Genomic DNA, 22,405 nt, shown 5'->3' with positions numbered 1-22,405 from the left:
TTACTTCAGAAGTAACTATTTTCCACAGAGATATTACATATATTAAAGAAGGAAAATAAATGTATCAACTGCAATCTAATTTTATTTTACATGATTTTATTAATGGTGAAGTTAGGTGAGTTTCAAATTAACCCTCTTGTTAACTGTTATCAACCCAAGTGTCCAGTAGATGTCATTATGCCCATACAGTGTCATTTTTAATTTAGTTTTAAATGGATAAATACATTGTTATATAGCTATGATTTTTGCAAATAAAATACATACTTCTAGATCCTTGGAAAACTTTATATATCCCTAATACAGCTTGTTATTCCTACTGTATTTTGGCTTCATGCTTGAGAAGAATAAATCACATTAGGCATTCTATATTCAAAATTGTTGAATTTTTCTCAATAGGTGATTTTTTTCCAGGTTTATTATCTTTGTAACTTCTAAATTTTTGCCCGTGGCGATGAAAACCTAGTACATTTACATTTACTGAATAAGAAAATACTATCTTTTGGATTGCTTGTTGCTAGTAGCTAAATTTGCTAATAGGCTTGCTTTTTTTTTTTTTTTTTTAAGTAAACACTACCCTCAACATAGGGCTTGAAATCCCATCACAAGATCAAAAATAGCATACTATTTTTGACCAAGCCTTCCAGGTGCCCCATCTAATAGGCTTGCTTTTAACTTATATATTATTCAGGCATTGATTCTTATTGTAAAGAAAGAGTGATAATAATCTATAGTTACATTTTCAACAAAGAGGGAGAATTCTGATGAAAATACTTTGTTTATAACTTTATTATTTCTCAAATAATGCAGAGAAATATTTATTGCAATTTATATTTGAGGGCACATATATTTGAGTGTGTGTTAAAATTTCCAACCTATGTAAAGAAAGAAGGAAATATTCTAAAAACTTGTTCATTTCAAGAAATGTTTATGAAGGACCACCTAAAATAGCTTCTGAAGCTTGTGTAAATTAGGAACACTTTTTTGCCTAAAAAATTTATAGAAGCCTATTTCAGAATGTAGAGCTTTATTCTATGAATAATATTTCATTATTACTGCAGATGCCAAATCATCAAGCTTCATACCTGCTGAACATTGTTGGAATGTTTGAAATAAATTCTTCTTGCTGTCAAACTTTGCGATTGACTTTACCAAGGTGCATCAAAAGTAGTCCAATAACATATTTACTTTCACAGTGTTACTGAAGACATAGGTTTACAATGTTGCTCAGGGTCTTCCTCCTACTGTTGCTTTCTCTTTGAGGCCATCTGCATTCCATTGCTATTTTCCTAAAAAAAACCCTTTCAGTTCCATTTGTGCTCATATTTACTCTAAAGGAAGTACTGACTACTGGTAAGCAGAAGCAAGCTCCTTCCCGTCATATGCAGGCAGCTTTCCCAGGGAAAACTCATCTTGATTCAGAGCCTCACTGTCAGCATGCAGATGTCTGCCCTTTAACAACCTCCATATTGTGCAATTTGGGGATACTGTTAATTTCAGGTTACCTGGAAACCAATCAAGGGAATTTAGTCCACAGATGTTGAGCCAAAAGGTGGCTCCAGGCAGATACTGGTATTCAAATCACAGACAGCGTTGCATCACATCTCCAGTTTGTCCAAGTGGAGACTGGGCAGACTCATAAATCAGCTTGAGTCCAATTTCCCTTCTCTGGGAAAAAGGGGTCAAGTGGCTTCCAGCATTAGCCATTAGCAGCAGGGCTGAGAGAGACAGCCAAGAGTATTTTCAGGTAAAACCCTCTTATTTGCCAGATCTCCTCTTTCTTTTATTACATACTCTTTTAACCCGGACCATCCTCCCCTGGCTTGGCTTTGCTAACTACCTTAAAGCAGACAGTAACATCAATCTTACCATGGCCTCCCGTTTGTCCTCTCCCCAGGGAGAGGTGTTAGATTTGACAGGTAAAGAATTATAGGACTGACATTGCTGCTTAGTGATGGGACTGCATACACCCCTAATTTGGCCACATAAGGGAAAAGTGTGATGGCTCTGATGTTCCTTTAGGAGCAGGTATTGTCAAATTTAATGGTATGAATGTTGCGTCTTGTGCATTGACAGCGTGCCCCACTAGTCCACAGCAGTGCAGGGCCAGTCTTGAGACAACAGGATCAGTCAACAGAAAAGAAAATTTTGTGAGGAGCAAAAGAAAAAAAAAAATGTGGTATAACTCCATGCATCACCCCTCATTCTCATTTTCACCTCTGGTTCGAGATGCTTTCCCAGTAGGTCTCCTCTTCGCTCTTTATATCATACTGAATGTGCAAACAAGTTCACTTAATTGACTTTATCAGCTCCTCACAACTTTTCTTCTCCTGGTTTATTTGTCCATTACAATTTTCGATGAGACCACCGCTCTGAGGGTGTGAAGCAATGCAATGTGTCTACCCAATATGTTTCTTTGCATATCTATACATTGGTAACATCCTCAGGAACACTTGCTAGGGTCAAACATAATTTTAAAAACTCTGTATAGATGAATAGTGTTATCTCATTGTGTTTTAATTTACATTTCTCTACTTCTAATGATTAGCATCTTTTCATGTGTTCTTCTGCCATCCATATGTCTGATGAAGAGCCTATTCAAGTGTTTGTCTACCTTTTTCTTTTTTAAGGTTTATTTATTATTTTAGAGAGTGCAAGTAAGTGGAGGAAAGGGACAGAGGGAGGGAATCTTTCATGAAGAACCCTGCCGAGCTCAGAGCCTGACCTGGGATTTGATCCCACGATCCATGAGATCATGACCTGAGCCAAAACCAAGAGTCAGTGGTTTAACCGACTGAGCCACCAGGCACCCCAAGTCTTTGCCTACTTTTAAAAACTGGGTTGTTTTCCTACGTTTTGAGAATTCTTTATTCTGAATAGAAGTCCTTTATCATCATGGAACTTTATATCAAAAACTAGGGATGTACTATATGGTGACTAACATAATATAATAAAAAAATATTATTAAAAAAAAAGTCCTTTATCAGATAAATGACTTGCAAATATTTTCTCCTTGTCTGTTGCTTGTCTTTCCATTCTCATCACAGTGGCCTTTGAAGAGCAGAACTTCTTAATTTTGATGAAATCTAGTTTACCAATTTTTTTATTTTATTCATTATTCTTCTAGTGTTGCTTCTAAAAATTCATTACTTAACTCAAGGTTACAATGATTTTCCATTATGTTTTTCTGCTGGAACTTGTGTCATTTTTGTTTGTTGTATATGTTTTGAGCCATTTCAAATTAATTTTTGCATGTGATACAAAGTATGGATCAAAGCTTATTTTTTTACATATGGACAACCAGTTGTTCCGGCATCACTTATAGAAATGACTATCCTTTCTCCACTGAACTGCTTTTGCACATTTGTCAAAAATAATTAACCATATAAGTATTAGTCTCTTTCTGAATCATTTTCTTTTCCACTGATCTGTTTTGGTTTTTTTTTTTTTTTCAAATATTATGCTGTGTTGATTACTGTAGCTTTATAATAAAGCTTGAAATCAAGTAGTGTAAGTCCTCCAACTTCGCTCTTTTTCAAAGTAGCTTTGACTATTCTGGGTTCTTTGCATCTTCATATGAAATTTAGATCAGTTATTCATGTCTTCTGTTTACTTGCAATTTCATTTGGTCTTCATTTTCTAATTATTTTTTTTTAAGATTTTATTTATTAATTTGAGAGAGAGAGACCACAAGCAGGGGGAGCAGCAGAGGGAGAGGGAGAAGCAGGGTCCCTGCTGAGTGAGGAGCCAGATGATGTGGGGCTCGATCCCAGGACCCTGGGATCATGACCTGGGCTGAAGGTAGACGCTTAACCGACTGAACCACCTAGGTGCCCCCATTTTCTAATTCTTGACGTAGAAGGTGAGTCATTGTTTTGAAATCCTTGTTTTCTAAGATAGGTAGTCAGTGCTTTAGATTTACCTCTAAGTGTTGCTTTAGTTGTATCTCACAAATTTTAATATGATGCTTTTCATTTTCATTTAGTTCAAAATACTTTCTTTTTTGATTTCTTGTTTGATCCATGGATTATTTACAGATGTGTTTGGTTTTTTAAAAGATTTTATTTATTTATTTATTTATTTATTTATTTATTTATTTATTTATTTATTTGAGAGAGAGTGAAAGCAAGAGAGATCACAGAGGGAGAGGGAGAAGCATAGTCACCACTGAGTAGAGAGCCCGATGTGGGGATGTGGGGCTCGATCCCAGCACCCTGAGGTCATGATCTGAGCCATCCAGGAACCACTACAGATGTGTTTAAAGAACGAATACTTGCAAATTTTCTAGATATCATTGTTATAGATTAGTAATTTAATCCCACTCTAGTTTTTTTTATGATTTGGCTTCTTTTAAGTTGAACGAGACTTGTTTTATGGCCCAGAATATGGTCTGTTTGATAAATGTTTATGTACACAAGGAGAGAACATCTATCTTGCTATCATGTAGAGTTTGCCGCAAATATCAAGTAAATCAAATTAGGTGATAGTGTTATTTAAGACTTTTGTATACTTACTGGTTTTCTGTCTACTTGTGTCAGTTATTGAGAGATGATTATTAAAATCTTGGACTTTAATTGTGGATTTGTCCATTTCCCCGTGAGTCAAAACACAAAACTGATTAAACTACATGTATTTTCAAGCTTTTTTATTAGTTGTGGAAATCTTTAGGATTATTAGTTTCTTGATAAATTGATCACTCTATAATTGTAGAATGAACTTATTTATCCTTGATAATATTCTTTGTTCTAAAATCCATTTTATTCGACTTAATACAGCAACTCCTGTTCTATCTCTCTCTTACATTTTAAAAATATTTAATTGTGTTAGAATACACATAACATAAAACTTAATATTTTAATCATTTTAAGTTCATTGGCATTGATTACATTTACGTTGTTCTATACTCCTGTTCTCTTTTGGTCATTGTTCACGTGTGTATTAGGTTCATACAGCTTCTGTACAATTACCACAAAACTGTTGATTTAAAACAACAGAAATGTATTCTTTCACGGTTTTGGAGACCGTTCATCTGAAACCAAGGTGTAGGCAGGGCTGCACTCTGTCTTGAGGGCTCTGGGAGAGAATCTGTTCTTGCTTTTTCCAGTTTCTGGGTGGCTCCAAATGTACCCTGGCTTCTGGCCATATCACTCCAATCTTTGCCTTTGTGGTCACATTGTCTTCTCTTCTGTGACATTTCCTTCTGCCTCACTCTTATAAGGACATTTGTCATTGGATTTAGGGCTACCGTGATAATCCAGAATGATCTCAAGATTCTCAACTTAATTACATCTGCAATGAATGACACTTTTTTCCAAAAAGGGTCACATTCATAAGCTACAGGGATTACACTACAGAGACATCTTTTTGGGGCCACCATACAACCCGCTGAGGTATGGTATATCTATCCATATTTTACTTTTAACCTGTTTGTATATTTTAAGATGGGTTTCTGGTTGAATGCATATAGTTGGGCCTTTATATTTTAATCCAATCAGCCTATCTCTGCCTTTTCCTTTGGATATTCATATTTTTATGGTTAATGTGACCACTAATATGGCTGAGTTTCAATCTGTCCTCGTGTTGTTTATTTTCTATTCATCCCATCTGCTTCCCCCATTACCACCTTTTTGTTTTCTGGCCTGTTTTAGATTAATTAAATAGGTTCTTTTTTTTTTTTTTTCAATGACTCCAGCTTATCTACCTTGTTGGCTATTACCTGTAACTCTTTGTTATGGTATTCTATTGGTTACTTTCAGACTTTTAGTAAATATCATTAATGTATCACAATCCATGTGTGAGTGATATTATACCCGTCCACATAGAGTATAAAGACCTGGTAACATACTACATTTCTGCCTTCCCAACCTTTGTGCTATTGTCAACATTTTACTTTTAGTATGTTATAAACCCACAATAAATTGTTATTATTTTCATCATTTTTGCTTTAAACCATTAGATATCTTCTTAAAGATTAAATAATCTAAAAACCTTTAAACTTGCTCACATAACTGTTATTTATGTACTTCCAGATTTCCATCTGGCGTCATTTTCCTTGTGCCTGAAGGAATTCCTTGAATATGGTTCATCGTGCCGGCCTGTTAATGAAGAATTTCAGCTTATATATGTCTGAAAAAGTCTTTTTGTTTATCTATTCTTTGGCTCTCATTTTTTAAAAGTATTTTTACTGGGTATAGAGTTCTACATTGCAGGTTTTCTTTATTTTTTTTTATTTTAAAAACATATATTTGTATACCAAATTGTGAAATTATATGTTCACAATAATAGGTTTTTGGAGGGGGGTTTGACTTTTTTTTTTATAATTTTTATTTTGTTATATTAGTCACCATACAGTACATCCCCAGTTTTTGATGCAATGTTCCATGATTCATTATTTGCATATAACACCCAGTGCACCATGCAATATGCGCCCTCCTTAATACCCATCACCGGCCTATCCCAATCCTCCACCCCCCTCCCCTCTGAAGCCCTCAATTTGTTTCCCAGAGTCCATAGTCTCTCATTGTTCATTCCCCCTTCTGTTTACTCCCCTTCATTCTTCCCTTCCTTCTCCTACCAATCTTCCTATTTCTTATGTTCCATAAATGAGTGAAACCATATGATAAACGCCACAGGGTTGCAGATTGGATAAAAAGACATGACCCATCCATTTGCTGTCTACAAGAGACTTGTTTTGAACCTAAGGAAACATCCAGACTGAAAGTGAAGGGATGGTGGCGTGCCTGGGTGGCTCAGTCATTAAGTGGCTGCCTTCGGCTCAGGGCGTGATCCCAGAGTCCTAGGCTCTAGCCCCGCATCGGGCTCCTCCACTGGGAGCCTGCTTCTTCCTCTCCCACTCCCGCTGCTGTGTTCCCTCTCTCACTGGCTGTCTCTCTGTCACATAAATAAATAAAAAAGTCTTTAAAAAAAAAGAAAGTGAAGTGATGGAAAACCATTTTTCATGCCAATGGACCTCAAAAGAAAGCTGGGGTAGCAATTCTCATATCAGACAGATTAGATTTTAAACTAAAGACTATTGTTAGAGATACAGAAGGACACTATATTATTTCTTTCTTCTTTTTTTCTTGTACTTAAAGATGTTGCATCAACTGTTTTCCGGCTTGCGGTGTTTCTGACAAAAAGTCTACTCTCTTGTTTTTATTCCTCTGGGGTGGTTTTCTTCTGAGTGCTTTTGCATTTTTAGGTTTAAGCACTTTGATTATGTTGTGCCTCACCGTAGTTTTCTTTATGCTTCTTGTTCTTAGTGTTTGATCATCTTTGATCTATGTTCTAAATGTTCAGCTATTACTTCTTCAAAGATTATTTTCTTTCCTTCCCGTTCTCTCCTTTGGGGACATTGCGAATTTTGCCTCTTCGGTTTATTGGATATTTTTGTACTCCTAGAAATACTTTTGAGTTTGTTCTGGAATTCAGTTAGTTTACTTGGAAACCGATCCTTCCGTTTTTTCCCCACTACTGAGATACAAACCTCCTGAGAGCGCCGTGAATGCCGTGTAAATCACGAAGACTTGCACTCTGACTTGCGAGAACAAGAATTTTCCCCAATCCCAAGTGCGCTCCAGGCATTCCTCCTTTAATCTCAGGGGGTACCTTCCTGGGCCTCTGATACTCAGTTTTGCATTGAGATGTTCTGGTCGGTACTCAGCTAAAAACCTCATGTGGACACCGCAGGTCTGTCTGTGCAGCTCTCTTCTCTCCTGTACTCTGCATTCTGAATCCTACCTGCTTTGGTTTCATTAGTTCTCAGTTCCGTCTCCTCACCTCAGGAAGACCACCATACTGTCTAGGGTGGCAGGAAACCCTCAGGCGGTAGGCTGGGGTGATCCCGGGGCTCATCTCATCGCCTAATCTCCAATGTCCTAAAAACTATTGTTTTTTAAATTTTGTCTTTTTTTTTTTTTTTAAGTTGTTTCAGGTGGGAGGGTATATCCAGTTCCCGTTACTCCATCTTGGCCATAAGCAGAAATCTGACCAACCAGTTTTTGTTCCTCTCTTTCTAGTTTCTTGTCTTTGTTTAGGATAATCATGTGTGAGTTTTTTGTGATTACTTTTATCCTTTTAATCTGTTAGTTACACATTTTTTAAACATTAGTTTGTAGTGGTTAACCTAGAAATTTTAATACTGAACCTTGAGTAATGATAATTAAGTAGGTATTATTACTTCTACAACTTCCTTGAAAGTCCTAGAAACAGAGCACACCGAGTCCGTTTCTTCACTCCTGGCTTTTGCGTTATTGACGCCATGCATTTTAATTCTACATATCTATTTGCCATGTAAGCATTATTGGTTTTCTTCTGAGCCATTAATATTCTCTTATATTTACCCACAGATCGAAGCTCCTTCCCCCACCCCTTATTCTTCACTCTTATTTCCTTCCTGGGTTTTCGTGTTTCATTTTCCTTTAGTCTACAGCATTCCATTTAACCATTCTTTGGGTAGAGTTCTACTATTGACATACTTTTTGCGTTTTTATTTATTTGAAAACAACTTTCTTTTATTTTTGAAAATAGTTTTAGTAGTTATAGCATTCTAGATTGGCAGTTATTTTCATTTAACGTATTAAAGATCTTATTCCACTTTCTCCTTGTTTTTATCACTTTTGTTAAGAAGTTCATCAGTCATATTACTGCTTGTTTGGAAGCAATGTAGTTTTTTTCTCTTAATAATATCAAGGTTTTCCCTTTCCCTTAATTTCCATCAGTATTATACTGAGGCTCCAATTAAATATATGATATACTTTTTGACGTTGCGCCACATGTCTATATGTTCCCAGTACTCCTAGTAGCACACCGCAAAACTGGCCTGGGCATGTGCTGTTTCTGCCATGATCCTGAGGTTGAATCAAGGCAGACACCTGTGCAAGGCCAGGACCCTACCATTTTTACTGGAATTGCTACCAACAGTAAATACTCCATAACCTGTCCCTTGACATCCGTGAAGCTAGACACAAGAGTCTCAGGCTTCTGCTGCAGCAGATTCAGTAAAACCATGTGCTTCCAGGATTGTTCAAATTAGGCAAAATGGTAGAACCAACATAAACGTGGCTTCTGCTTTCTGATATTCACTTTTGACATCTGTTTTTTCTGAGCGTGCGTCTACTGAGTAAAATCTGGGTTGGTACAACAGCTGTGCTGTCCTAAAGTCTTGGAAGTGTACTTTGGCATGTATTAAGCAAACTTTACAGGAGATGCAAATAAGAGAAGTGAGCCAAACTTTTCATTGTTTAGCCCTAATGTGCCAATTTTGGAAAAATGTTGGGTAGAAATGATATTTTGTCAAGTATGTATATAGTCCTTAGAATATACTCAGTTATATAATTAAAAAGAAAATGTTTTATAGTTGACTATTCAAAACCTATATGAAGTAGAGAGATTTGAGATTTTTATTATTGACAGATAAGTTTGAGAGATAAGGAAGGAAGAAAGAAGGAAAGAGTATTAGAGAGAATGACACATTTATAATTTCATCTTTATTATCTTTTAATATTTCCACTATGCATTATTACCCCCTTTTCCCCCTGAATTGAGATATAATTCCTTGGAATGTATTTATGAAATTTGGCTTAGGATTTTGTTTCTAAAACCATTTTTTTTAAAGATTTTATTTATTTATTCGACAGAGATAGAGACGGCCAGCGAGAGAGGGAACACAAGCAGGGGGAGTGGGAGAGGAAGAAGCAGGCTCATAGCGGAGGAGCCTGATGTGGGGCTCGATCCCATAACGCCGGGATCATGCCCTGAGCCGAAGGCAGACGCTTAACCGCTGTGCCACCCAGGCGCCCCCTCTAAAACCATTTTTAATAGCCACTTTTTTAGGGATCAGCAAAATGTAGAAGACTAAATTATCCTCAGCAGAATTTCCATAACATGCTTGAGGTAGCCATTATTTTAGAAATATGGAAATGTAGGTACACATGAGTTCTCATTTTCCAAAGTCACACTCTGGTTATTGAGATTGTAAGTCAGAGCTGAGTGACTCCAAAGTCTTCCTCCAAACCCGTAGTACCTCAACAGTAAATAAGCAAACAACACTAGACGGAAAATTTCTGCAAAGGGAGACTACAGCGTGAGGACTATCTTTATTAAACGCTCATGTATGCTCCATAGCTAGGGTAGCTAAAAGTATAGTACTAAAAAACATGAGGAGATGCTGAAACAAAAGAATTTAGCTTATGAGAAAGGTGGAAATTCAGATCAGTGGCAAAAAAAACATTAATTATTTGATAAGTAATTGGAATAACGTGGCAACTCTCTAGGGGAAAAAAGGAGGTTGTGGGGCACCTGGGTGTCTCAGTCAGTTAAGCTTCTGCCTTCAGCTCAGGTCACGATCCCAGGGTCCTGAGATCCAGCCTGAATCAGGCTCCCTCCTCAGTGGGGAGTCTGCTTCTCCCTCTCCCTCTGTCCTTCCCCCACTCTCTCTCTCAAATAAAATGTGTTTTTTAAAATTAGGTTGATTATTTGTCTGACACTATTCACAAAGATTTATTTTATAGTCATCGATTAAAAATTAAACCAATAGAGTGTTATAAGATACCATGGCAATATTAGAGAGAGCACGCGTGCGAGCACGTGAGGGGAGAGGCAGAGGAAGAGAATCATTCAAGCAAAGTCCCCACGAAACAAGGAGCCCAGATGCAGGACTCAACCCCACAGCCTATGAGATGCCGGCATACTCTGTTTCTTATTGTGAAATGTGTTCAGCTAGTGAGAATTCATTGTTCTGTGCTGTTATGGCATGTGTACTTTTCTCTGACTATATTCTATTTTAATAAAAAGTTACAAAATGAAAATAATAACAGCTTTCACTTCACCGTATTATTTTATAGTTTAAATTAAAACCCATTAAAATGTAAACTCCATGAGGACAGTAATTTTAATCTTTTTTTTCACTGCTCTATACCCAAGATTAGAGCATGACCTGCTATATAGTGATCATTCAAAACATTTTTCATACATGAATGATACTATAGCACAGCGCTGATTTCATCACCCACCACAGAATGCAAATGTTCTAAACACTAGACATTACTGTCAATAACATAGTTTTCTCATTGCTCGAGACAAGTAGGTCGTTTTTCTCTTTAAGCAGTGCAACCTAGACAACACCGTGTTTTAACATGAGGTATCCATTAGCTCATGTTTCTAAGTTCATCTCTCCATTTGATCAATAGTGGTAATGAAATCAATGGCCACAGGTGAACTTTACCCCATGGACTTACCATAGGGAATTGAAGTTGAAAATTTACCTCGTTTTTTTCTGCAGTCTGAGTTAATGATTCGTGCTGCTGCTCTTGTTCCCCTCGTATGTTACCACGTCCTTACGGACTCTGGCATGAAAGGTATTGTCAATTAACACAGTCGTGTTATTTTAGTATTATTTGAAAATATTTTAAATGAAATATAAGTTTTGTTACAAAGATACCTCGACAGATGTTGTAAATAATTAACTTTTTCTTCAGGCAAAGTATTGTGTACTTAATGAGGAGTCCCTAGGGCTTTAGAATTGTTAAAATCTTTGTTGGGCACACCATTGAAGATGAGGTCGAAAGACTTGGCTTTTATCATCATATTAATCATCTCAGGAGAACTCTATGCAGAAGGTAAAATTAATTTTTCAATTATTCTTTATTCTCTAAAAATTATAAAGGGAAATTCTGACAGTCATATAACTTGAACTTTAATTATAGTCTTTCATTTTTGTGTATCAACTTTATAAAAAGCATACTTCTTATAATTTGTTATAAATATTTAGGCAGATTTTTTTTCCTTTGGGCATTACGAGTAAACTATTCTTATAGTGACAAACTTAGAAAAACAAAACAAGACAAAAAAGAAAAAAACCGCTTTGTATCTCTAGGTTTTGTGGCACAGGAGAGAGGATCTTAACACTTAAAAGAGTTTTCAGTCTAACAGTACCACCAGAAGCTGTACGTTAACCTTAATTCTAATTTCATTCATAGAATTCATTCCTAAGCCTGCACAGCTTGCACAATTTTAATTCTCTGTTCATAAAGTGAGAGTGTAGTGTGGGAAATTTGAAAAAGAAATAGCCATGAATCATAAAGATTTTTGAATCTTCGCCCTTTGATTTTCATCCTAATTTATTCATTGGTTGAAATTTTTTAAGTAGTGATTAGAAGGAGGACTGTATAATTGATTATGCAGATAAGGACACTTTTGAGAGTGAAATGGAGCTCTATTAATAGTTATGTGATATAACAGTGTAAGTCAGGACTGTCCAGACAAACCAGTACCCGTAGACTCCCTAACTCTTAGAAATCTTTATAGCCAGACTGCCCCATCTGTGAATATGTGTGAGTGAGGCAGGCAGTGTACAAGCGTGGGTTATTTAGGAATAGTTAATAGTGTTATTAGGCTGCAGGGATGAGAAACAAGGAAGGATAATTAGGTGTCAACAAGAGTAAATATACAAAAGAGGAAACCACAGCAATAAGACTTTTCTAAAATAAACATCTTAGGGAATCTGTTAAAATAAAATATCCCATGGATCATAATTGCCTTTTAGGTGATAGTTTGCTACAAATTTCCTACCAAGAAAGGATGTGCAATTAAAATTATGAAAGAGAAGTAAATAGGGGCGCCTGGGTGGCTCAGTAGTTAAGTGTCTGCCTTCAGCTCGGGGCGTGATCCCGGAGTTCTGGGATCGAGCCCCACATCAGGCTCCTCTGCTATGAGCCTGCTTCTTCCTCTCCCACTCCCCCTGCTTGTGTTCCCTCTCTCACTGGCTGTCTCTATCTCTGTCAAATAAATAAATAAAATCTTAAAAAAAAAAAAAAGAAAAAGGAAGATGAGTAACTAGAATTCATCTTATTTGATACATCAATTCTATAGTAAATAATTTTTGCATGCATAGTTTCCTTTAGCTTTATTTTTCTGTCCAAGAGGGAAAAAAACAGCTGGTAGAATTCTCTATCATCTATACCATGAAGACATTGCATTTTCTAGATAATTTCCTAATTATTATATGGTTATAATCTTCTTTTACTCAAACAAACAAACAAGAAAGCTAACCATAATCTCATACATATTTCCATGCTTTCCCTCACCCCCAGTAGGAACGTTAGGGGGTACTTCTCATTTTATAGCATGCACTCATCATTGGCCTATGAAAGGTGCCACTTTTGCTTCATTTATACATTTCCCCCCTTTATCCCTGACCCTGAATTCCATTTCGTCTAGCATCAAACTGGGAGCCACTATCACGTGCTCAATATATTCTTAAATATGTAACCATCTTTCTGAACTGTGTCTTGTTTTGTGTATGTGCTTTACATAAATGAAAGCTTGCCATTGATTTGATCTCCTTACTGTTTTGTTTTACTTGCTATCGTTTAAACATATTTCCATGTTGCTCAATTTATTCTGTTGCTTTTAACTGCTACATAGTGTTTCATATATTTTACTTACCTGTCTTCCTTGTGATGGATACATTGTTACTTCTAATTTCCTTCTAATCACAAATAACTCTTAATGAATGTGTCATATAATCACCCTATTTCCTTGTTACAATTTGTCTGTCCTGTATATGTTCACATGTGTGTTAATAATACTGTATTGTCTATTTGAAAGTTGCTAAGACAGCAGATCTTAAAAGTGCTCGTCACAAGGAAAAAAAATTATAACTGTGTGGTGACAGATGTTAACTAGATTTATTGTGAGATCATTTTGCAATATGTACAAATATATACGTGGAACAATTATGCTGTACACCCAAAACTAATATAATGTTATACATCAATTATACCACAATAAAAAATTATGTCAGTGCATATAATATCTACTTATGTGTGACAGATTTCCTTCACGGAATAATGTGTTTGTGAGATTCACTATTCAGCATTCACCACTGCTGCATGATATTCAGCATTGTATTGCTGTATAATATTCCATTGAATGCATGTCTAAAATGTGTTTATCTTTTCTTCCATGAATGGGGATTTGGATTGTTTCCAGTTTAGGACTACATGAATAGTGCTGCTTTGAACATTCTTTCACATGTCTTTGAGTGCACAGATAAATACTTTTATTCCTTCTTTCATTTTGTTGATGTGGATTATAACACTGACCAATTTTCATATCTTGAACCATCCTTGCATTCCAGGGATAAAGCCCACTTGCTCATGGGTCCTTTTAATATGCTGCTGAATTCTGTTTGCTAGTATTTTGTTGAGAATTTTTACATCAGTGTTCATAAGGGATGAGAGCTTTTTAAAAATGGTATGTGTATATTCTGCCTTAATATTGCCAAAGAAAGCTGAGTACTTTTTATGAGTTCTGTGACCATTTACATGTCCTGTTTTGTGAAGCTCTTGCTGAAGTCTTTTACTTATTTTTTAATTAGTTGCCTGTCTTTTTCTTAAAGAAAAAAAAAGCCATTTACTTCAAAATTGTGTGGGTTTGCCTATCTTAAGCAGAACTTCATCTATTCTAGAGCTCTGCTGTTCAATATGGTGGCTACTAGCTACATACGGCTATTGAAATGTGGTTAGTCCACATTGCGATGTGCTGTAAGTATAAATATACTCTGGAGTTCAGACTTAGTAAGAAAAAAAATAATGAAAAACATTTTTAATATCTTAATGGGTTAAATAAAACATATTATTAAAATTAAACTTCAACTGTTCCTTTTTTAATGTGACTACTAGAAATTTTAAAATTACATATGTGGATTGCATGATATTTCTATTGGAAAGCACTGTTTTACAAAGTTAGAGAAAGCTTCCCCGAGGAAGTGGCCTGACCAGTTTTATTCTGACTGTTGGTTATTGGGGTTGCTGGCAGATTAATTTGGAATGAAAAAGATGGTCACAGAAGTAACTGTAATAAAAATAAGTACTAGTTAAAGTGGCTGCAAACACTTTGAATTTAAAAATTTACTGCCATTTGATCACACATTTCATGGTTTTAGATATTTTTTCAGTTTTCAGCTTGATATTTACTCATTTCAGAGAAACCCTGTGGTCTTCCTAATGTGGAAAATGGAAGGATTGCCCAATATTACTATTCTTTTAAAAGCTATTACTTTCCAATGAGAATAAATGAAAAACTGTCGTTTTCCTGCTTGGCTGGTTATACAACTGAAACTGGTAAACAAGAGGAGCGAATCACATGTACCCGAGAGGGCTGGTCTCCAGAACCACGGTGCTTAAGTGAGTCTGTGGACTGTGTCCACAAAATTTTTATAATATTTAAAGAGATCAGTCCATAAAGATCCAAGAAAACCTGGTGGGTGGTGAAACCTTTTTGTAGATAAGAACAAATTACTGACCCACTGTCTCTTTTACAAAATGAAGGCATATTCTGAATTCTGTAAACATTATTTCTTATTAAAATGTTATTGTCTTTGTTTTTAATAGTACCCTGTAAAGAGAATAAGGATAGTTATTGAAAATGGTATTATTGCAAGAAACAGATGCAAATGAGTTACTTTAAGGAATGAGGAACTTATACAGATAATAGTGCATAGGAAGCCAGAAAAATGCTTGACACTGGACTTAGGAAGAATAAGATTGTTACTCTAGTGTTTTATCCTTTGAAAGACTCATCTCTCCTTTGTGTGCCAACTTCTCCCATAGATTCAGAAAAATGTGTTTTCTGAATTTTGAGTTCAAATTTAGAAAAAGGAAATCTGATCAGTTCATCTCATTATTTCATGCCAGGCTACCCTATAGTCAAACTATTAATGGGCTTCCGTTAGATCAGCTGACCTCTCTTGAACAAAGGATTCTCTAAGCTCTGTTTTGCAGAGTAGAGGCTTTAGTTGGGTCTGTTTCATTTAGAAAAGGAAATGAGTATGATGGTTACAGTGCTTGATATATCTACTGACCATATCCATTTAGGATAATTATCCTTTCCATGACTTGAGAACAGACCATAAATTTAAGCATTGCACTTTTATTATTAATATCGACAACAGATTAATAAAGAAAGAAAAAGAAAGGAAGGGAGGGAGGGAGGGAGGGAGGGAGGAAGAGAGGGAGGAAGGGAGGGAGGGAGAGAAAGAAAGAAAGAAAGAAAGAAAGAAAGAAAGAAAGAAAGAAAGAAAGAAAGAAAGAAAGAAGAAAGACTCATAACTAGAGCTTAAAAATAAATGAAACATTAGCAAGAGCTTTGAAATAGGAGCCAGAAGAGAAGAACTCAGCTTTAGCACGTAGTCTAATGCTTAAGATACAACCTCTGCAGTTACCCTGCCTGCATTTGAATTCTGCTCCACCACTTGGAAGTGAGCATTGTGAGCCTAAGTTTCTCATCTATAAAATGGACACACACCTGCTTCATGGAGATAATCCATATAAAGTGCTTGGTTTGTTATGAGGGTCTAATAGTAAGGCTTAAAAAATTACTGAGCTCATTCAGTGCTGAGGTAGATTTATCATCTAACCCAACACTGTTGCAAGTACTTGCCAAAAAATAACTCTGCAAACTCAAAGGTTTTGAGTAACATGTCTATGACTCAGTCATGGTCTACACGGACTGACTATGGACTGGTCTACACGGACTGACTGTGTGGTTAGGTGATCATTTGCTGAGTTAAAAATAAATGGAATGAACAAAGTTTTTACGTTAAGGTATCTGCAGTCTTACCTATAAGCTAGGTATGTGCTTTTGTTACATGGTGTTAAAAATTGTCAAATGCAGATTTAAAAATATTAGGAAGTAAAATCAAATGAAATTCCTTCTATTTGCCATTAATGACAGTTAGTGGAAGAGTTCTGTCATATTTTCTAAAAGTAGATGGAATGGGATGGGAGTCACTACAAGAACTGAAATGAATAAATACAAAGAATGTCATTGTCAAGTTGAATCAGTTTTTAAAGAAATTTGATGCAGAACATGCAGGATAATTCAAAATTAAACCAAACCAAGGAATTATGGAGTGAAATTTTTCTCTCTCCTTTAAATTCCAAAAAAATATTAAACTCTTGCCTTAGTTTTACAACTAAGTAAAAGACAAGCTTAATTTCACCAAGTTAAGCAAAGTTTTTTTTTCCTGTAGAAAAATGCACTAAGCCTGAGCTGAGAAATGGTTACATCTCTGATGTAAAATTAATGTACAAAATTCAAGAGAACATGCGTTATGGTTGTAATTCAGGATATAAAACCACTGGAGGAAAGGATGAAGAAGTGGTTCAATGTCTTGCTGATGGGTGGTCTTCTCAACCTACCTGTAGGAAGGAACGTGGTATGTGTTTAAGAATCATTTCCTAAAACTGATGATAAGAGACTCTGAGGCTAGTACTTTCTTATATTGATAAGCATTTTTATTTAATACAATTGATTTTTCAGTTTGTCTGCAAATGCAAGAAGGTGATGGGTATTAAGGAGGGCACGTATTGCATGGTGCACTGGGTGTTATACGCAAGTAATGAATCATGGAACATTACATCAAAAACTAGGGGTGTACTGTATGGTGACTAACAATATAATAAAAAATATTATTTAAAAAAAGTTTAAAAAAAAGAAGTTGATATTATATTGTTTTTCTTAAATGTTAGGTGTTTCCTTAACACAAGAGTTCTCAACTCCCACAACTCACCTACCACTAGTTCCTATTTAATTTTTTTTAATGTTAAAGATTTATTTTTTTATTTTTTATTTTTTTAAAGATTTTTTTTATTTGTTTATTTGACAGAGAGAGACAGCCAGCGAGAGAGGGAACACAAGCAGGGGGAGTGGGAGAGGAAAAAGCAGGCTCCTAGCGGAGGAGCCTGATGTGGAGCTCGATCCCAGAACGCTGGGATCACGCCCTGAGCCGAAGGCAGACCCTTAACAACTGTGCCACCCAGGCTCCCCTAAAGACTTATTTTTAGAGTAGTTTTAGATTTGCCGAAATATTGAGCAGCTAGTACAGAGAGTTCCCATATACCCCTTCTTGCCCTTGGCCACATACAGTTTCCCCTATTATTAACATTTCGCGTTTAGTGTGGTATATTTGTTGCAATTGATGAACCAATACTAATACGTTAACCAAAGTTCATACTTTAGGGTTCATTCTTTGTGTTATACATGCTGTGCATTTTGTTCAATGTATAATGACATGTATCCACCATTAAGATATCATACAGAATAGTTTCAGTGTCCTAAGAATCCCTTGTGTTCCACCTGTTCATCCATTTTTCCCTTCCACCAACCGTTGGCAACCCCTGATTTTTTTAAAAATTGCGGTAAAATATACAAAACATGAAATTTTAACCATTTTTCAGTGTATGATTCAGTAGCATTAAGTACATTCACAATGTTGTACAACCATCACCACTGTTTCCAAAACTCCTTCATCAACACAAACAGAAACTCTGTACCCATTAAACAATAAATCCCTCTATTCCCCACCATACCCCAGTACCTGGTAACTTCTATTTTCTGTCTCCATCAATTCCCTTACTTTACGTACTTTGTATAAGAGGAGTCGTGCAGTATTATCCTTTTGTGTCTCACTTATTCCACTTAGCATAATGTATTCAAGATTCATCTATGTTGTAGCATGCATCAGAATTTAATTTCTTTTTATGGCTAAATTAATAGTCTGTTGTGTGTGTATATATGATACATATATGTATATATGTACCCATTTATCCATTGATGGATACTTGGGTCGGTGGCAGTTCCTCTAAAAATTAAACATAGAATTACCGTAAGATCCAGTAATTCCACTAATAGGTATATACCCAGAGGAACTGAAAGCAGGGACTCAGAACTGAAAGCAGGGACTCAAACACACTCTTGTTCAACAATATTCCTAGCAGCATTTTCCACAATAGCTAGAAGGTGGAAGCAGTCCCTACTTTATACTAATGAAGAAAAGAGTGGAATGGAGTAGGGGCACCTGGGTGGCTCAGTCGGTTGAGCATCTGCCTTCGGCTCAGGTCGTGCTCTGGGGTCCTGGAATTCAGCCCCGCATCAGGCTCCCTGCTCAGTGGGGAGTCTGCTTCTCCCTCTGCTCTTCCCCCAATTATGCTCTCTCTCTCTCAAGTGAGTAAATGAAATCTTTAAAAAAAAAAAAAAAAAGAATGGAATGGAATGGAATGGAACAGGATGAAAAAAACCTTAAACCTGTTTCTCACAACATATATAAATTATTATTTCCTTTATTAGAGAAGGATTCAAGATAGTGCCCATTATCTTTATTGGTGAACCAATATCAGATATACATAAAATAATAATTTCAATATGTATACTTCATTAGTGTGTTGCTAGTTTAAATTGTACAAATCCTCAGATGGCACAGAATCAAAAAATTATTACTGTACAAGCCTTCAGTTGAATTGTGGCCTTTTGCCAAGCATACTAGACAAGAATTTTAAAAAGAGAAGACTGGTGGCATTAAGACACAAGGTGTATTTTAAAAAAGGACGTAGAGACGCAAAGGCAAACTGGGTATTTTTCAATTTTGCCAAAGGTTGAGTCCGCCAAATATGCTTAAGATTTTGTGAAAATACATTTTGAGATTTCTTTTTAGTATTATAGTTTTAGTGATAAAGTTCGTAAAATAAATAATGTTGATTTTTTTTTTTTTTTTAGAAACATGTTTGGTCCCTGAATTACATCACGGAAATTATTCCACAACGCGGAAGACATTCCCAGTGAAGGACAAAGTGCAATACGAATGCGCTCCTGGCTACTACACCGCTGGAGGAAAGAAGACCGAGGAGGTAGAATGTCTCACATATGGATGGTCTCTCACACCAAAATGTACCAGTAGGTTCTCATTTTCAAGACAATCTAGTCTTACTTTAAAAACTTTCTCTCGTGCAGAGGTGTATATAAATTGTCACACTCATTACATCTCATTTTTCATACTTTTTTTTTTTTTTTGCTTCTGGTTTTGATAATGTTGATCACAGGCGTTGATCATTTAAAGCTCTAAATAGAAAAAGAATTTCTTTTAGCTCCGATAATTAAATTAAAATAAGCCTAATGATATTTAATAAATATAAGAACTGATGAGCTTTTGTTATGTATAACAAAATATGGCAAATTTACTAATTTCTATTCCAGATATGGTATGTAAGTTGTAGGTGAATTTTGTTCAACAGAAAAAATAACACTTTTTTTTTGTATTTTGTTCTTTCATTTTTAGAATTAAAGTGCTCTTCTTTAAGATTAATAGAAAATGGTTATTTTCATCCTATAAAGCAAACATATGAAGAAGGAGATGTAGTTCAGTTTTTCTGTCATACAAATTATTATCTAAGTGGATCTGACTTAATTCAGTGCTATAACTTTGGTTGGTACCCAGAATCTCCTGTATGTGAAGGTAACTTTTTAAAAATTTCATAGTCATACAAATAAAATATCATGTTTTAATCAGCTTTAATTTCTATGAAAAAAAAATGTTTCTGTTGATACCTAATTCTTGCCCTGAGTGCTATATTTTTTAAGTTTCAGGGGTAGAATTTAGTGATTCATCAGTTGCATACAACACCCAGTGCTCATTAATTCTAGTGCTTTCCTTAAAATGCCCATCACCCAGTGACCCCATCCCCCACCCACTTCCCCTCCAGCAACCCTCAGTTTGTTTCCTAGAATTTAGAGTCTCTTACGGTTTTCCTCCCTCTCCGTTTTTGTCTTATTTTATTTGTCCTTCCCTTCCCCTATGTTCATCTGTTTTGTTTCTTAAATTCCACATATGAATGAAATCATATAATATTTGTCTTTCTCTGACTGACTTATGATAACTCAGCCACTATGGACTCTGAGAAACAAACTGAGGGCTTCAGAGGGGAGGGGCGTGGAGGGATGGGATAGGTTTGCAATGGGTAGTAAGGAGGGCACGTATTGCATGGTGCACTGGGTGTTTTACACAAGTAATGAATCATGGAACTTTACATCAAAAACTAGGGATGTACTGTATGGTGACTAACATAATTTTAAAAAATTATTATAAAAAAAAGAATGAAATCTTGCCATTTGCAATGACATGGATGGAACTAGAGGATATTATGCTGAATTCTACTTTTAAAAATAAATATGGTATTTTCAATCATTGCTAGATATTTTCAGCAATATTTAATCTGAAGAAATCTTAAGTTTTGCATTTGTTTGTAGAGTAGGTATAACTTTTAAACTCTCTTATTATGATGAATACATTTTATTTATTGGGAATTACTAGATTCAGTCATCCCAAGCTGGCAGCTTTGTGAGGGTTCTTTCTTATTTGGTCACATATTTCCTGATCTGAAAATACCGACTTCAAAATGTTGGGGGTAGAGAACAGAAAAATCAACAGACTATTACCCAGAGTAAAAATAGAAAATATGGTCCTCTAGTAAGAGCTATCCTAAAATGTAATGTCATCTAGTCGGAGCGCTCCTAAAATGTAATGTCTATGGTAAGTAAGTTTCTATCACTGGACATGTTCAAGCAGATAGTATGATCACCTGTTGGAAGACAACAATTCAAGAGTCGTTTAAACAGACCTACAATGAGATATGAAGGAAGTCCAAGCCTAGCAGGGAAACCAAATTTGAAAAAGTATTTGACACAATGTGACAAATACAATAAGGTCAAGTATAAAGTATTTGAGCAAACACTGAAGATTTCGATTGGTATCATGTGGGATAGCATTTTTGGAGGTGATGGATAACATTGGAACTGAAAGATAAATAGGAGTTTGAGGATTAGAAGGATGGGGAGAGGTAAAGGTGTTGATAACCTCAATTTTCTCTGTAGTGTAGAAAATAATGTCATTATTGATAGATAAGAGGAAGACAGAAAAGTGGAACTTGGAAGAGGGGGTGAAGATTTGCAGCAAATGCTAGGAGGGGTGAAAGAGGGAGATGACCTGCAGTATGAGATGGGATTGCCCAGAATAATCCTAATTCTTTAAATGCACCAAATGATAACTTCAAAATTTTTGTTTCTGTGTTTAATTTTCCAGTCCTGCTCAAGAGCCTTGGTCTAACAGTAGTGAAGAAGATTATTAGCAAATTGTCTGTAGCATGTTATTTCAGAAATAAATGGTGAAACTTAATGTCTACTCCACATCCCCCTCGTCCAAATTAGTCAGCATGCCAACGTGCCTGTTACTTTCTGTAGTAAATAGTCATTAGATGTAGGGTAGGCAGTGCAGTTGGCTGAATAATAATAAATTATATCCTAATCCCTGGAACCAGTGAATGTTACCTTACTTATATGGCAAAAGGGACTTTGCACAAGTGATAAAGTTAAGGATCTTGAGGTAGGAATAATTTCTGGGATTTTCCATGTGGGCCCTAAATATAATCACCAGCCTCTTTATAAGAGGGAGGCAGAGGGAAATTTGACTACCAAAGAGGAATAGAGATGTGACAATGGAATGGAAGCAAGAGGTTGGAGCAATAGGAAGAAAGGTCATGTGCCTAGGAATGCATGCAGCCTCCAGAAGGAAGCT

General features: G+C 35.9%; 1 protein-coding gene across 6 annotated transcripts in view; it reads left to right on the top strand.

Moving 5' to 3' along the window:
* The first annotated feature begins 11,217 nt into the window (after positions 1-11,217).
* The window catches only part of F13B (coagulation factor XIII B chain), a 33,810-nt gene continuing 22,622 nt past the window's right edge, over positions 11,218-22,405 (top strand). For 2 of the 6 annotated variants that reach the window (XM_048225004.2, XM_026480726.4), the window contains exons 1-6: positions 11,279-11,354; positions 11,475-11,615; positions 14,985-15,185; positions 17,033-17,218; positions 19,555-19,731; positions 20,114-20,290. In XM_048225004.2, the coding sequence (XP_048080961.1) occupies positions 11,552-11,615; positions 14,985-15,185; positions 17,033-17,218; positions 19,555-19,731; positions 20,114-20,290 (805 nt within the window). In that variant the 5' untranslated portion in view covers positions 11,279-11,354; positions 11,475-11,551. Of the gene's footprint in view, positions 11,616-14,984; positions 15,186-17,032; positions 17,219-19,554; positions 19,732-20,113; positions 20,291-22,405 lie in introns of all 6 variants that reach the window. The other 4 variants (XM_044377681.3, XM_044377680.3, XM_048225003.2 and 1 more) reach the window with 4 other exon arrangements.

Source organism: Ursus arctos, unplaced genomic scaffold, assembly GCF_023065955.2.
Source record: "Ursus arctos isolate Adak ecotype North America unplaced genomic scaffold, UrsArc2.0 scaffold_2, whole genome shotgun sequence".
NCBI classification, from domain to species: domain Eukaryota; kingdom Metazoa; phylum Chordata; class Mammalia; order Carnivora; family Ursidae; genus Ursus; species Ursus arctos.
The sequence above is the reverse complement of the archived record's forward strand: the minus strand, read 5'-3'. Positions and strand labels throughout refer to the sequence as shown.